General features: G+C 39.3%; 1 protein-coding gene across 4 annotated transcripts in view; it reads left to right on the top strand.

Moving 5' to 3' along the window:
• Window positions 1–17816, top strand: part of cpeb3 (cytoplasmic polyadenylation element binding protein 3) — a 49727-nt gene that overhangs the window by 25368 nt on the left and 6543 nt on the right. For 2 of the 4 annotated variants that reach the window (XM_017309092.2, XM_017309093.2), the window contains 5 exons: window positions 671–697; window positions 1632–1799; window positions 3094–3183; window positions 15622–15740; window positions 16509–16623. In XM_017309092.2, coding sequence (XP_017164581.1) covers window positions 671–697; window positions 1632–1799; window positions 3094–3183; window positions 15622–15740; window positions 16509–16623 — 519 coding nt within the window. The remainder of the gene's footprint in view (window positions 1–670; window positions 698–1631; window positions 1800–3093; window positions 3184–15621; window positions 15741–16508; window positions 16624–17816) is intronic. The other 2 variants (XM_017309094.2, XM_081615992.1) reach the window with 2 other exon arrangements.

Below are 17816 nucleotides of genomic sequence, written 5' to 3'. Positions count from 1 at the left end.
CACAATCACCGGCGCTGCGCGGCCGTGCATAATGCTGCTGCGCCTCTGTTGCCAAGGCAGGTGCAGCAGGTTTACGGAGGACCAATCCTGCCATTTTTAATGAATTTAAAAATTTTGATCGTACAGGATTTGTTTGATACTGTTGTAACTAGGGACGCACCGAGCCACTTTTGTTACTACAGATACCGATATCTGATGTTAGTGAGATACCGAAGAGGACTAGAGCCACTGAAAAAAATTTTTTTTTTGACTTTTCTCAGAATTCTAACTTTTGATCTCAGAAGATTTCAGAGAATTCTGACGCTTTTCTCAGAATTTATCTTTTTTTTTTTAAAATAAAGAATTCTAAAAAAAATTCAGAATTTTGATATATTCCTCAAAATTTTGACTTTTTTCTCATAATTTTGATTTTCATATCACAGGATTTCAGAGAAATTTCTCAGAATTCTGAGATAAAAATCTGAATTTTTTAAAATAATTTTTTTTTAGTGGCACTAACCCTCTTCCATATCCTCTTCCCCGTGGCTGTAATGATCTCTTGTCCTGTTGCCGACGTTTAGGCGCGGCCCGCCACTGTTAGCTTAGCGATGTTGCTAGTTTGGTTTAGTTCAACGATACCCATGTCTCTGTATGTTTTCCCTCCCTCTCTCCCCTCCATGGCGCTGTCAAGCAGGCCGGAGCTATGGCCGCCGACGAGGTAACGTGTTCTGCTTCCCGAGCCGGCCATGTTTTTTTTTTGTTGTTGTTGTTTTTTGCAGAGGCTGATTTGTTTTTGGGGTGTCTAATTGTGGTGTCACTATGTGGCTTTCATCTGTGCTGTGGTTGAATGGAATCATGCTAATTTTGACGCTTTGTTTTCCATCTTGTGTCTTTAATCAAGAAGGGGGTGAAAGGTCATCGGTTCTGCCTGAATTAATCTTGTGTTGGGCGCTGAGGGGGGGGGAGCGAATCTCCTCCCTTTGAGTCGGCTTTAAAATAGAAACAATGACAAACTAAACTCTTAATCTTGTAATCTTTTTGTTTGAACTGATTCCAAAAATGTGAAAATCAGAAATGATCTTAAGGGATCTTCCAGTTCGGCTCGTCGGTGGCTCGATGTGCTTTCTGTGGAGGAAAAGCTGCTGTGTGACGCAACATTTCCATCCTGCAGGGATTCCAGCTTTGCAGCAAATAATGTCTGGCTTCAGTTGCTCTCCACAAAAAGTCCTTATGTGAAACAGAATTAGACATTTTAAACGTACAATTGATGACAACAAAGTCTAAATGTCTAAATGTAAAAGTCAAATCAACCAAAGATTGCTTTCAGCTAGAAAATTAAATAAAACGGGTTAGCATTTTAGAAATTAGCTCAGGAATTATATATATTTTTAAACTTTTTTATTCATTCACAGCTTCTCTTTACATGCCTCTGGTTTTTGCGATTACTTTTGTGGAAAGAAACGCTGCACAACGATCTGATTAGAAATAAAGCTGTAGTTTATGAGCTTTAGCATGAATCTGCAGTAAAAACTCACCGTCTCTTCACACTCTGACTTCACGCTCTCTTTACCTCCCCACTCCTCCTCTCCTTCCTCCTCTCTCTCTCCATCTTTTCTGCTGTTCTTTTCACCTTCCCGCCCCCCCCCGTCCAGGTCGCTCCTGTCTCTTCCCCTTTGAGGATGGTTTCCTTGACGACGGCCACGGTGACCCCTCCCTGACCCCGGGCCTGAACTCGCCGACCCGCTGTCAGAACGGCGAGAGGATGGAGCGCTACTCCAGGAAAGTGTTCGTCGGAGGTCTTCCTCCTGACATAGACGAAGGTAAAGGAAATTTTTTTTTTTTAACTTTTTATTTTCATTTTTTTGCAGCGAGTTTCACCCTGATGCGTATTTTGCTCATTTTTCCCAGTTGGAAACTTCCCAGAACACGCTGTAGTTTTGACTTTTTGCCTGTTACAGTCACGCTGACATTTATCAACTCCATTTGCGGGCACATTGACACTACACTGCAAAAAAATACCCTCCTGAAACAAGTTAAAAATACAAAAAAACAAAACATTTTTACATGTAACTAGTACAATTTATCAATATTCAAGAAATATTGATCTAAAAAAAAAAAAGCTTCTGTATCTTGTTAAATGGTTTATTTTGTCTTTTTTCAAGGGTACTGAGAAGATTTGCACTAAAACTAAATGAAAATACTTGGCAGGATGTTGTGTTTTTGCAGTGTACACATGCCAGCAACATTAGTTTTCTACATAAGAGCCACATCTCAAATTGGTTTATGCACTTTAAAATTTTTATAATTTTTGTCAAATAATCAACTTCTAATTTGTAGTTGTTACCAATTGTACTTACAGACCCTGGTACAATAATCTGTTTTTATATTCAATATGGATGATGGTACATAATTTGTACAATCGGCGCTAAATAACTTTTCAGCAAATTACAGGAGTTTATTTTAAGTAAATAATTCTTTATAAATGATGAAAAATAACTAGTTCTATTCTCAGATTACTTGCATACAATGTGGTGAAAATGTTTTGTTACAAGTGAAATAATCTGCCAGTGGAACTAGAACTGGGTTGCTAGGCAACAGGTTAGGCTTGTCTGGCGTTGCTAGGTAACGATTGTGAAATAATCTGCCAGTGGAACTAGAACTTTTTCTCCCATCTTTAGGAATTATTTACTTAAAACAGGCCTCTATATTTTGCTGAAAAGTTACTTATAAGTTAGTTTTGTCTTATTTCAAGTGTATTTAGATATTTGCAATAGAAACTATATTAAAATAACTTTGTGAGATTTTGTGCTTTTGCAGTTCATCACCTTCCATCCGGAGCTGTTTAACTTAAAAGAGGCCCGTTTACTTTCATATGTTTTAAGCGCATGCTCCACTGAGTAAAGGCGCATTACGTGCTCTGTGGCGTCTCCGCAGCCCGATTCAGCCCATTTCATGTTTAATGCAGCGGCTGCTTGCCTCAAGAACTGAGGGGGGGAAAAGAAAAACAACCCTCTCAATGTGGCGTTTCGCTCCACATCGAGTTCTTGCTTTCACTGCCGTATGAGAAAGCTCATCGCGTTTCACGTTTTCTTCTCCTTGTTCTTCCCCCCACAGAGGAAATCACCAACAGTTTCCGCCGCTACGGGCACCTGGTGGTGGATTGGCCCCACAAAGCTGAAAGCAAATCCTACTTCCCGCCTAAAGGTAACAGCAGGCTGTCCCGCCTTTCGCTCATCGTGGACATGCGTATCAATAAATATCGCTGTGGGTGTATCGCTTGCAGAGACTCGTGTTGCTCCGCTCAAGCTGGGCAGCGATGCAGGTCTCTGTTTCACTTCTGTAGGATTTAACTATCCAGCTGGAGTTTGGATTCAGGATCCGTTTCCTGAGGAGTTGGGAAATCATTTTTTTCTTTTACGCTGAGATTGTGTTTGTTTTTTCCTATGACGGAGTATTGGGTTCATTGTAGATATAAAAAGTAAGAAGAGTAAATATCCGCCAAAAAGACTCAGAAAATTTAAGATTAATCTGATAAATTTTCTAGAAAAAGCGAGGACATTTATAAAAAGTCCAAAATGGGCTTAACAGGAGGAAATTTATTCCTCCTCTGTTGTGATTTCTAGAAAAAAATATGGTTTCAAGTTTAAAATTTTTGACATTCTGAAATTTTCTGAGCTTCCAAAGTCGAAGATTTTTGACCCGTTGAACTCAGAAATGTCCACGTTTTTTCTAGAAAATTTGTGAAATCTCTAAATTTCTGAAGTAATTTTTAACCTTTCAAACTCAGACATTTATAATTTTTTTCTAGAAAATTTGTGAAATTAATCTCAAAATTTCTGAATTTTCTTTTAGCAAATTTTCAACCTTTCAAATTTGGAAATTTCCACAATTTTTCTAGAAAATTTCTCAGATTATTGTAATTTCAAATTTTTTCTAGCAACTTTTGGAGCTCATAATTTCAAAGATTTTTCATGGAAAGTTTCTGAGACTAACCTCAGAATTTCAGATTTTTTTTTTTCTCCTTTTGTCGTAACTTTTCAACTTTTGGATATCATAAATTTCAGTTTCTCTAGAAAATTCCTGAGATTAATCTAAACATTTCTGAGTGTTTTGGTTGAAATTTTCTCCTTTTCTAATAATACGGAGTCATATTAGTGCTCTCTCTTTAAGTTTCTGTGCTGCTCCTTTTTGCGTGGAGCTGCAGTTTGTGTCGTTATGAATTTACTCTGGAAATAATTGGCATTCCATAGGCAGTTAGTAATACTGGAGGGCCTGTGAATATCTGCCAGATTTTCCTCTCCCCATTATTTTAATTTTATTCTCAGAGGGATTATTTTGAATCGCCTCTCGTAATCCAAGAGGGGGGGAATGCGGCATCCTTTTAGGGGAATGAATGAGCTTATGGCAGCTGGAGGACGCCGCCATGTAAGGAAGGAGGCGGATGGGTCCGCTCATCTGTGCAGTGTTCATCTCTTGCTTCTGAAACTTCCCGTTTAGCGTCTCGCTCTCCGTTTTGTCCGGCCAGCCATCTTGGAAAGGTGACAGAAGCCTTGCAGCTCATGGCTTTGGGATTTAGAGCAAAGTGCGTCCAACGCCTGTGGGACTGAGAAATGCCGAGCTGTGAAAACATGTCTGACCCCTTAACTGATTTCATCTGTTTTCACCGTGTTGTGACAAAATAAAAAAGAAGCTGTTCTTAAATAATGGCTGCTTTTCTAAAGGAAACAGCCAATTAAAAATGGATTTGTCTAAACTGCCGTCCAGCATTGGATCCAACAGAGTCGTTTACGTCGCCATGGAGGAATTTTGGCTCACTAAAATGTCTCTTTTTTTGAGCTTGAATGACCAGTTTTAGGTCGTATCTTAGTCAGAGTTGGATCCGACTTTGATTAGGCCACTTTCTTTGTTTGATCTGTATCTTAACGAACCAAAAAACACCATCAGAAAAACACCGTGTTAAGCTGAACTTCTTTGTTTGTCCGTCAATTTGAGCAACAGTAAAAAAGTTATTTTTAAAATCTGACATTTCATTTTCATTCTGTTTAGTTATTATTCAACAAGCAGAGCAGATAATCCACATCGTGTCATTATTAAGTTGAATTCATTCAGATTTTCTCTGCAGTGATGAAGTTTTGAAATCAGGTAACATTTCACCAAATGATCAGAAGTTGGCAAGACTCTGTGAACATTGCCTGATCCAGCAAACACTCCCTTTTATGGAAGAATAATCCTGCCATCGTCTCTCTGATGGGAATTTTTGTTACGTTGATTGATTTTAGTGAGCTCCGCAATGTTGTGTAAAGTTGAAAATGTGTGAGTGCACCGAGCCGTCGGGTGTGTGTAATCTGTCAAAATGACAGATGGCTGTCGGATTCTTTCCGTTCCCGTTTAAAAAACCCATCAAAGACAGATAATATTTGATTTCAGTTATTTTGGTACGTGTTGATACGATAGCTGACAAGCGAGAAATGCAAAGCAAACCAACTCGTAACTCCAAAACAAATTCGAAAATCAAATGACACAGAAAATGCTGTGAACAAAAAATAAGTGGAAATTCCACAAAAAGCAAAAACAACTGCAAACTTGAAAACAGAAATCCTCCAGACCACTAGGGGGAGTAAAACACTGCATGCTTGAAAAAGTAAAACGTGAAGTACAACGCTCTTTTTCTTCCTGTACGTCCCGTTAAATCTTGACCGAGAGTCCCATTTGATTTGGTGGTCGACTCCCCCTAGTGGTCTGGAGGACTTCTGTTTTTGTTTGCAGTGTTTTTCTGTTGCATTTGTTTGTATCATTCATGTGTTTGGAGCTCATTTTTCCGTTTGCTGCACCGTTGAACGTGTGATGACTGTCAACGTAGCATTCTCCTTCTGAACTGCTGATAGTTTTACTCCTTTATGTCTTGGAAAATTTCACCAAGACGTGTCGTGGAAACTGTGAGATGGGACTTCATGTTCTTTTTGGTTAGAGGTGGTTTTGCCTCACACTGATGATTTTTTTCCTATTGTTGAATCATGATTGCTGATCCTAACTGAGGCCTGCAGTTCTTTAGTTTTTGTTCTGGGTTATTTTGTGATGGGTTACTGGTTTTGCCTGCCGTTCCTTAAAAGGTTCACGACTGTTCCATGTTTTCTCCATTACTGGATAATGGCGCCAGTTGTGGTTTGCTGAAGCCTCTTAGAAACGGCTTGGTAACCCTTTCCAGATGGGTCAGTGCAGTACTGGGTTGGGTCATCATAACAAGGTGGTCCAAAACGCAGTTTGACATGTCAAAGCAACGAAAAGAGCTCAGGTTTGGTTCGACCAACAGGTCTTAATTATCAATACTGGATTTTTATTTATTTTTTTGCTTGGTTGTTTATACTACTGGTTAAACTCAACTGTAATCAAACTTCGCTGCGCAGAAGAAGAATATAGACGTCACACTTCAGCGCCCTGTTTACGGATGTAATAACGGCGCCACCTATGGATCAATTTTAATGCATTTCTGCCCACCTTATGATGGAGAAATATTGTTTGATTAAGATAATCAAGCCAGTGTGGTTAGTGACAATAAACCAAAAGACATGAATAATCACAGCTAATTTCTATAGAAGAGGATTACAGCCAATAAAAAAAAAGTTTCTAATTCTGTGTAAATCCAAATAAATAATCAAACATTCTACAATTATGTTGTTAGTGTATGAAAATGATCACATACGTTTCGTCCCTAAATTTTATAGGATTTATAAATGTGAACTTTATCCAGATTGAAAGACTGTCCCGAATTTGTTAGGTAGGTTTGAATTTTAAGACTAGATTTGCCTGATGGTCCATAAACATGCTAAACAATTTCTGATGATTCTGAGGAAAAAGTCAGAATTCTGAAAGAAAAAAAAAAGAATTCTGGGAAACATGGGAATTCTGAGAAAAAATAAATTATCAGGAAAAAAAGGAGAATTTTGAAAAATTAGAGATTTGAGGAAAAAAGTCAGAATTTTCTGGAAAAAATCAACAACCCTGAATTCTGAGATTTTTTTTTTTGTGTTGCTGTAATCCTCTTCCGTAAATTGCCATATTAAGATAGAAATTACTTTTGTTCACATAAGGACAGGAACAAACAATACATAAAATAAAACAAAACAATCTCCACTCTTTGCTAAAAGATGATTTAGGCAAAAAAAAAAAAGATGACTGAAACATTTAAATGCGACAAGAAGCGAAAACGGAAGGAACCGAACAGGAGGGACCCGTTTCGCTCTGCCAGGGATCTGCAGAATGTGCGTCCAGAGCCTGTTGCGCATCCATCCAGGCTTGACCGAATGGAAGATAACTGTCACTTTCCGCCCTGCTCCTCGTTAAACTGCCAGCAGCGTGCGCCTGTGCCGTTATGAAAGTGTTTTTTGTTCAGCGGTGACTCATACTGTGGCTCGGTCGGGCTCCGGGGGCCGGGCCTGGACTGTTTTGGTGTTTGGGATGAAGGTCAGGCGGAGACAGAAAGTTGATGCCAAGGCAGGATTGTTTCCCCTCAGCTTCTTCTTTCTGCTAATATTGTCTCACTCTCCAGTAACAGATCAAAAGACGTAATAAAAAGTGTTGCTCTGATGTAGATCCATGAACTGAGATGAATGTTCTGTCGTTTTGTTCAGATAAAATTGTTCTTTTATAATTGCAGGAAGTTTAAATGCAGCGTTCTGTTCAGAAACCTAAAGTCCTTTCATTATTTGACTCAAAATGTCTGCAGGCTCGCGTTGTTTGCCCAGCCTCTCTCGTTCCCTGACATCCATCACTTCTGTTTACAGACACAACAAGCTGCCCTGCGGCATTAAAAAAAGCAACGTTGGAGGACTACTGTTTGCTGGAGGCAACAACAAATTTAGCTGCTGGTTGGAGCAACAAGTAGCTCTTAAAAATACAGCAGCAGGTGGAGAGCCAGATGAAACTTAAAATGAGAGTAAACATTGAGTTTCATTTCGTTTGCAGGTCAAGGCCGTGACTCCAAACCAAGCAGATAATGAGCCGTTTAGTTTATTAATGTAGCACCAACATGTTTGATTCATCCTGCATTATATGTACAGCAGAATTCATGGCCGCTAACTAAACGAATAGCTGTGCTAAAGCGCTAATCATAAATATTTGTTCCGCTAAACCAATGTAGCATTTAGCAAAAGCTAATGCTAAATTGCTAACGTCCTCAATTTAACCATGTTGATACCCACAATGCATCAAAACCAATAGAAAACATGAGAGCAGGAAACAGAACCGCTGCGTAATTTTGAACCACTTCAAAATAAGAGCATGAACAGAAACATTTAGCTACCTAAAGAAGTTTATCAAACAGCCACATAAATTAGCATTAGAAGTTTATCTGGAAAAATTGCCACTAGCTTCATCAGTGTCTCAATCCAGAACAGAGACAAAGTGGCGTTGGACCAGGCGTACTCTCTATGAAATTTGCTTAATGGGAACAACTCAATTTCCAAAAAACTTGTTTTTCTGTAAGACATTTTTACGCTAGGTTGAGGTGGTTTTGAAATAGATTTATTTTGCAGAACTGGAAAAAAACATCGCATCATGAGTCACTCGATCAACAACCAGTTGTTACTGCTGGCAGAAACGACAAACAAGATGACAGGAAGTGGTCGGAGGATGACGGTTTGTCTTTGTTTTTTTTTATTTTTTGTTGGACCACCTGCAGCTCACAGCGTCTCATAGTTCATAGAAAGTTGTCATTTGAACGTGTTGAATCTGAAGCTCTTCTGTAGTTTCCCCAAAATGTCGCACATGTCGTCGCTCCCAAATATAACGTTTATCGCTCAAACGCCTGAATAAGACGCCAACGGCTCCTCTGATGGCTGAATTATGAATTCATCTCATGCGACTGCGACATCCATCGCTACCGTGAACAAGCTTATTCACATGTGATTGTAATTTCATTTAATTTTTAATGGAAACACTGCAATTGTGAAATTGTGGGTTTTTTCCCCCTGATGTTGGCAGAATATAAACAAAAATTTGTAATGGAAACAGAGCTAATGACTCAATGTGGAAAAGAGACAGTGAAACAGAATAACCAGATTGGGAATACTTTCTGTAAAGCAGTGAGTTCATAAAGTTAAAAACCCATCAGACGGAAAGACATTGGAAAGCCACTGAAGCCGAGCTGTAGCCACTGATGCTCAAAACCGATTCCTTTAAAGTACAAGTGAGAGTCTGTCGCCGTCGTGCCGCTGTCGCTCAAACTGCCTCCCATCATCCAAACACTCATTGCTATTGTTGGCGATGAGCTTCAGATGTGAGGGAGCTATTCTGGTCTGTGACTTGGGGCAAAAGGAGGAGGAGGGTGGAAGGTCTCGTTGTGTGTACAGCGTCGTTTGAACTGTGGAAGCTGTAAACTCCCGAAAAACGCTTGCGTCACACAGCAATAACCGTACCTGGAAAAGGTTACGACTGCAGTGTCCTTTGCCTGCAGATGGTCATGATCAGCGTTTTATAATTTAGTTTTTATCACACCATGAGTCATTCAGCGCAGAGGTCTCTTCTGTGTACTGTTATATCTATCTGAATAGAGAGAAGTGCCCCAGTTTCAGTGCTAAATCTTCCTCCATTACCCAGGCTTTGATTTATCTTTTCCCCTGTTGTGTTGGGATTACACTCTGAGTGACTGCTTCAAATTGAGATGATTAGCAATGCTTGATTTCTCTGCTTTATCCTCAAGTACTTTCCAGTTTCTCTAAGCCTTTGAGGTTTTTCTCACCCTCTCTCTCTCTCTCTCTCTCTCTCTCTCTCTCTCTCTTTCTTCAAGGTTATTCTGTCTCCAGTAAAGTGAAACTTAAAGGTTAGAATAAGTCTATGGGCTATTCAAAACATGTTCGTCACATTTTCTGCACAAATATACAGCCATACATCTTTGAAAAGCAGAAGTAGAGCCTCCTACGCAACCAACAAGAATGCAGCAAGCTGTTTCTGGATGTTAAGTCAATAACAAAACACTTTTCCAGAAGCCATTATACAGCGGCAAAACCAGCTGACCAAATCTGCTTGGGTTGCTAGGTAACGGGCGGAATTCCACTGGAGTTGCTAGGTAACCGGCTGGGCTGATTTGTAACTTTACATTCGGAAGGTTTTTGAAACGACTCACTTTCCGGGCACCAAAAAAAGGGCTGGGGGGTGGTGCTTTTTTTTTCTTTTTAGGAATCATTAGAGGCGCAAATAGAAGTACAGAAACGTGGAAAATGTAAATTTTAACTTAACGGGTCCCCTTTAAAAAACCATAGCATGTAGAAGCGTGTTGTTCAGGTGGCGTTATTTCTGGAGGTTGGGCGCTTTCTGCGGGCCTTGTGCTCGTTGGGAACCAATCCGCAGACACGTCTCAGCTGCTGAGATAACCCTGGACTTAAATGTCACCATTTAAGCCGGAGAGGCCAGCAGCATGACTCGGTCAGTCGCCGTATCTGGTCATCTTTGGATTAGATTTCCGCAAAGTCAACATAACTTTCACTTGATGAGGTAACGGGAAGACTTGGATTTCGATCTCGCGCTTTGATGTGCCAGTGGAAAGATGTTTGCGCTCTGCTAAGTGACTGACCCCTTGGTGACTTGGGTGTCGTTTGCACCGACTGAGCCATGTGGAGTAGCAGGGGAGCAGCAGAATAATCTAACTAAACTTCATTCAGAAACACTTCATCTAAAAAATAAAAATGAACAAAAGATTTAATTTAACGCCAACAGGGGTGCGTGACCTATCTGCCTGGAAGTGGAGTTCGAATTCACTCATTTAGAGTCTGAATCTTATATTAGTTTAGAGATTTTAGTGATTTATTTCAATTGTACATTTCATGTAAATTTAATAATTCTTCACTCATTCCCTCAGTCTCTCTTGGCTCCACCCACTTTGGTGTAATCGCACGCAAAGTTTTTGTTGGTAAAATTCATTACTGTTGCTCTGTTATTGCTGCAACATGGAAAGAAACCGTTAAATAATGAACATTAAGTTACTTCTGAACACATCAAGACTAACGAAGTGTCTGCAGAGAGTGACATCTTCTGGTAATGTGGCAATATGTCGCCTCCCCATGAATCAGGAAGGTATCCGTCCAGCTCGTTGCTCTTTCATGGTGTACACATCGCCTTACTTAGCAGGCGGTGCTGAGAGCTCAGGAGGAAAGCTTTCTAAATCGCAGGCACGAGCCACTGCAGCTGTTCGCTCTCCTCCCGTGGCGTAAGCCTCCGCACTGCGCCAGGCTGACGGAGGCAGACACATCCTCAGCGGCGTCCGGACTGAATATCAGCTCAGATTAAAGATGATGAAGTGAGTCACATCGATTTGGAGAAACGCTAATGTTTACTACACATTAACAAGCTGCTGTAAAGAACCCCCGTCCACACATACCATTACTGATCTGTTCCTTCTGAAGTTTCAGATAATCAAACAAAGCCATTGCATCTTGGAGAAATACCCAAAACAAATAGAAAATACATTCAAATGATGATTTTAAGCGCTTGAAAAAACATTCAGCCAATAAGTTCATATCTTTTGGTGACTGGAAAATGAGCCAGTTCAAAAACCCCCACACACTCTGGGGGCACAGCACCGTTACCTAGCAACACCGGCCAAGCCTAACCCGTTACCTAGCAACTCAAGTGGAGCTCCAGCACGTTTGGTCAGCTGGTTTTACCGCTGTACGTGCTGTACAATGGCTGCTGGAGAAGATATCCAGAAACCACCTGCTCCTTGTTGGTTGTGCAGGAGGCTTCACTTCTGCTTTTCAAAGATGAATGGTTGAAATCTCGATATCTTAGAATTATTTTGTGCAACATAATGTAATCCACAATTAGACAGTCTACTCACTTCTGCCAGTTTTGAGCTCCTTTCAGAATGAGCTGTTTTTTTGGCAGTTGTAGCTGCCATGATGCCCAACTCAACATTTACACTCGCACATAAAAATGGCTGCAAACCAATGCGCAATTATGCAACCGTACATCTTTGAAAAGCAGAAGTGGAGAATTCTGCACAACCAACAAGAATGTCTTTCCTAGCAGCTTTAAATCCAGCTGACCAAACGTGCTGCAGCTCCACTTGGGTTGCTAGGTAACGGACTGGGGGTTGCTAGGTGAGGGGCAGAGCCTGCAGATTTGTGACGTTACATTCTGAATGTTTTTGAAACTTTCCAGACACCTAAAAACATGAACTTATCCCCAGAAACGTTTAGTTGTTTCTTCTTTTAAAGCTCTTGATCTGTTGGTCGAAGCAGTCGAGACCCAAATGAAGCACAAAACTGTTAAAAATGGGAATTTTTGCGCACCAACTCCCGTTTCTAAGCCGAGAAAAGTGCAAATATTGTCTCTCGCTGAAGCGGCCTAGTTTCAGTCGGTGGGTTGGTTCAGTTGAAATCGGGGGTTTGTTTCACCTTCAGCGTCTTTTCTCCACTTCCTGAAAGGCTCCTGCTCTCCAGAGCCTATTTCTGAACGTTCGGCTTGTAAAGCCTCATTCATTCTCTTCCCACCTTTCCTTTCCTGTTTTACTCTCTTTTCCATCTGCCTCTCCTCCTCCCTCCCCCTCCGGGTCACAGAACATGTTGTTCTCTCTCAGACTGGAAGAGCTGCTGGCTAGCTCTGCCTTTTCATGCCTTATTTTTACCCCGTTTAGGTTTTTCCCCTCTCTCTCTCTCTCTCTCTCTCTCTGAGGGGCGATGATGTCGTCCTAAACCTCAGATTTATCCGAATGACATCCCGTCCTTACATAAGCGTCAGCCAGCTGATGATGAGGCAGCTTTCCGGTGTGTGAACCCAATTAGCAGCTGGTAGCGGTTTGTGTTTTGTCCCCGCTGTGTAAATAATGGTTTTAATTAATTAGATCCTTTTGGATTATTGTAAACGTTTAATAGAACTGAGGATTGTCCTTAAAGTTCTGGATATGTACAGAAATAATTCAGTTAAATGTCAGATTTTCAGATTCTGTCAGATGTAGAAATCTAATTTCCTCTTTCTTCTTTTTCTCCACTTCCTTTCTTTCTGTCATCCTTCCTTTACTCCTTCGTGTGTTCATGCTTCCTTCCTTCCTTTTTATTCAGATCTGTCCTTCATTTCTTCCATCCTTCTCGTGTCCTTTTGTCCTTCCTTCCTGTCTTCTTTCATTCTTTCCTATCCTCCTTTCTTCCTTCCTTCCTCCCTTTTCTTTTTGTATTTCCTTCCTTTCTTTCTGAATCTGAATGTTTTCTTTTCTCGCCTCACTTCTTTTTTCTCGCTCTCTGCTGAGTCAGCCATTTCTGTTTCTCGCCTCCTTTTCTCTGTTCGTCTCAACGTTAGCAGCTCCACTCAGGAAGGAATGAAATCAAAAATAAATGATTAAAAAAAGACAGCATCATTTTTTTACTCCTCCATTTTTGCACATCGTGAGTGTGTGTGTGTGTGTGTGTGTGTGTGTGTGTGTGTGTATAAGTGTATGTGTCCTGGCGCTGCGTCCTCTGGCCGCCCGGCAGCGCGCGCTGCGCCGGGATGTTTCTGATCCTAATCAGCCAATCAGGTCGCCTCTTATTCCCCTGACACATAAACGCCAGCGGGAGTGAACGGCTGACGCACCAACAGCTGCTGCTCTTTAACTAGATCAGCTTCAGGGATCATTTAAGTGCTTCAGTCCTTAAAATTATTATTTTTTTCAAGGTTTGGAAAGTGCTTGATATTCTAACTGCAGTTTTGTAATAAAATTCAATGTAACGTTTGATTAAAAGCCTAAATTTGTGAAGCTTTTACAGTAGAAACCAGATTATTTTCACAACCACGACTACCGATTATTTTTATCATTTATCTTGATAATTAATCGGTTAATCATCAGTATTTTTTTATTTTATGTATTTAGAAATACATCTGCTGACTATTTTTGGATAAACTAATTAATAATCGGTCAGTAAAAAGTGCCTAAAAATAGATTTGGCTAAAACACATTTTGTTTATTTTTTATTTCTTATCTTAAATACATTTGTTTATTTTTTGCACAGTTTTGGTTTAATTCCTGCTCTGATGGTGTTGCTCTTTCAGCAAACTCCCTTTTTTTGAGTCTCTATACTCCAGTTGACTATTAATCGATTACTTAATTGTTGTTTTAATGTAGTTTGCTTTATTCCTACTGTTGAATGTAGAATAGAAACACAAAACGTTAATTAATAGTATCATGTAATTGTGAACTTAAACTGTTTTTAGTTAATTTGTATTGTTTTTGATGGAAAAATGTGAAAACTTGCTTGAATTTTATTGTGGATAAAGTACAAATTCTGCTGACGATGTAAAAATGTTTCAGTTTTCTACTTCTGGATTAGGATGAAATTGAGAAAATAGACTATAAACTCAACATGGGTCAGGAGGAGATTAGATGGTAACTTACCAATTTTAATGAAGAGAAACAAAATGACATTGTGAATGAAAGAAGTGGAAGATATAAACGTTTAGTTTTTATCCATTTCCACTGATGTTTACATCTCGGCTGGATTTTCCTGTCTTTTCTTTGGTGCCTCTAATTCGTTAGATGGATGTTGAATCGGTTTTCTGTCGCTCTGACCTTGAAGGAAGTCTCTGCTCTCGACATTAAATGATGCAGCAGCTCTGAGAAAGTTTCTCTTTTCTCCTTCCTGCACCAAACCCGTCACTCAGACGGCTAAATATTGAACGGTTCCCCTGAGGAGCAAAACACAAAACATGGCGGAGTGAAAATGTCTTACAACACATGAAATAAGATGAAACTAACTAAAAAGTAACTTTTCAGCATAATATGGGAGTTTATTTACAGCCAATAATTCCTTAAGATGGATGAAAAATGTACTAGTACTTTACACCGAGTCAAAATAATGAGAATAAAGTTATGTTATCAGACTGTTGTAATAATACCAGGAGAAAGTTGTTATTACACGAATTAAGTCGTAGTAATACGAGAATAAAGTCCTAATAACATGAGAATAGTCATAAAAGTCACATTATTATGAGAATAGTCATAATATTTCTAGTATAAAGTTGTAATAACACAAGAAAAAAGTTGTAATATTACAAGAATAAATTTGTGCTACAAAAAGTAATGAGTATAAAGTTGTAATGCAAGAAAATATTCATAATATTACGAGAATATAAGAATAAAGTCCCTAATCTTGTGAGAATAAAGTCATAATTCTTCAAGAATAAAATCGTACAACAAGGCATATTATCAGAATAAGTTGTAATAATACGAGAATAAAGGTGCACAACAAAAAGTCTCGATATTATGAGAATAAAGTTGTAATAATAGGAGAAAAGTCGTATTCAGTCAAAATAATGTCAGAGTAAAGCTGTAATATTAGCAGAAATAAGTAGTAATTTTATTATAGCTCCTACAGGAAAAATACTAATTTAAAATAAGGAATGGCAGATTATTTATTTTATAACAAGACATTTTTCCAATGTTAAAAGTGAAATAATCTGCCAGTGGATCTAAACTTTTACATCAATATTAAGAAAATTTTTTACTTAAACTCAGTTACTTCTAAATTAGTTTTGTCTTATTTCAAGTGCATTTGCTCTAGAAACTAGACTTCATGTTTTGCCTGCATTTATTCTCTGAAACTGTTAAATTATTTGAACATGTGATCATTTTTATTTCCTCTGGAGGTCATATTTCCTGAAAATCATTTCTTTTTCCAGGTTACGCCTTCCTGCTTTTCCAGGAAGAGGCTTCAGTCCAGGCGCTGATCGACGCCTGCATTGAGGAGGACGGGAAGCTCTACCTGTGTGTGTCCAGTCCCACCATCAAGGACAAACCAGTGAGTGTTACTGGTCACCTGTCACTGGTTCCTCTGGCAGATTATTTCACCTGCAACAAGACATTTTTTTTCCAAGTTGTTAGTGAAATAATCTGCCTGGGAAACAAATATTTTTCACCAATTTTAAGGAATTGTTGACTTAAACTGAACGGTTAAATTAGTTTTGTCTAATTTACTGGTGTTGAGTTTTTGAATTGGGGATCAAAACTTACAAATTTAAACTACTGGTGGTTCACAACATTTATTAAATCAAAAATGCAAAAATTAGTTTACTGTGATTTTTCTTTTGTTTTTTATTCACCTGCTCAACAATAAACTATAACTTTATGAAATCTATATATTATTTAAAAAGTAAACAGGGCTTCAAACTGTTGCCTTATTAAGAAAAAGAGACAATTTTCACATTTTTTTGGGCATCAATTGTTTTCTGACATTCTTGTGATCCAGGGCCAAACAAAATTATTTCAAGGGCCACAAATGGCCCCCAGGCCACACTTTGGTCACCCCTGGTCTGATTTCTAGTTTCAAGCGTACTAAGAAATTTGTACTAGAAAGAAAACGATAAATATTTGGTAAGATTTTGTGTTTTTGCAGTGTACTGATGATAACCTGAGGCTGATTACAGAACAGATTAAATATTCACTTCCTGCCCATTTTCTCCGTATCACACAGCTTCATGCTAACTCTGTAGCGCTTTCCTCGCCCATATTTCAGTTTTAGCTCAAATGTTTTCCATTTTGTTTATTTATTTTTCTTGTTTTTCTGCAGGTCCAGATCCGTCCCTGGAACCTGAGCGACAGCGACTTCGTCATGGACGGCTCCCAGCCTCTGGATCCGCGCAAAACCATCTTTGTTGGGGGGGTTCCCCGGCCCCTGCGTGCAGGTAGCCCTCCGTTATGAATCCTGCAGCTTCTGCCCCTTAAAGCCTCCAAATGCGCTTCATAAGGTGAACCGCAGCTGGAGGCGGTAATGAAGCGTCTCCCGGTGAGAAAGCAATCCTCGTCTTGGGTTCCCAGGAGGGCGACCCAGAGGTCAACGCGTTAGGAATTCATGAGCTAATGGAAGGTTGAGCCTTTCTCTTAGCGGGATTAGCATCGCTAGCTTGTCTGCAATCTGACCCCCAGATAATTACCCCCAGCAGGTTGAAACTGCTGCTGCTGCTGCTGTTAGTGGGGGACAGGGTGGAAAATTTTTGTTGAATTTTAGAAAGAGGAAATCGGTCAACTACTAAAAATAAAACTGGATGTTTTTTTTCCCCTCTTAATCATTAAAGCTGCATTGCCTAAATTTTACTAAATAGTTTTTGCTGAAACTGTCACCATATTGTGACAGTTTAATATGAGAGTGCTAACTAGAAACAACCAATCGGAGCCAGAAGGCGGGTCTTAGCGCTGTCAATCATCACCCAAGGCCCTGTCATAAATGCCAAGGCTAGTTAGCCTACTGATGACGGCAGATAAACTATTTTCCTGCAACATTAAGTGGTTTCTCCGCCATTACCACATTTACCAAGTCCAGGATCTGAGGTTGATTGGCAGTGATAAGCCCCGCCTCCTGGCTCTGATTGGTTGATTTTGGTCAGGTCTGTTTCATATTAAACTGTCACGACATGGAGAGTTTTAACAAATATGTAAAACCAAACTCTTGATAATATCAGAATAAAGTTTAATATCATGAGATATAAGCCAGAATGTGAGGATCAACCCAGAATATTATGAAAATAAAGTCAAAATAATACAAGAATGAAGCAGCAACGTAGTAATTTTATAATGACTCCTACATGAAAAATAAAAACTTAAAATAAGGAATGGTTGATTTTTTTCACTTAAAAAAACAAATTTTTGCCATGTTGTAAGTGAAATACTCTGGTAGAATTTTTTTTTTCAATCAATATTAAGGAAATATTGACTTAGAAAAGCTCCTGTATTTTGCTGGAAAGTTACTTGGAAGTTTGATTTCTCTCATTTTAAATTTAATAAGATATTTGCACTTTAAACTAGATCAGTGTTTCTCAACCCTGGTCCTCACCGCCCCCCTGTCCTGCATGTCTTAGGTGTTTCCCTTCTGCCACATACC

Source organism: Poecilia reticulata, chromosome 15 (genome assembly GCF_904066995.2).
Source record: "Poecilia reticulata chromosome 15, P_reticulata-male-v2, whole genome shotgun sequence".
NCBI classification, from domain to species: Eukaryota; Metazoa; Chordata; class Actinopteri; order Cyprinodontiformes; family Poeciliidae; genus Poecilia; species Poecilia reticulata.
The sequence above is the reverse complement of the archived record's forward strand: the minus strand, read 5'-3'. Positions and strand labels throughout refer to the sequence as shown.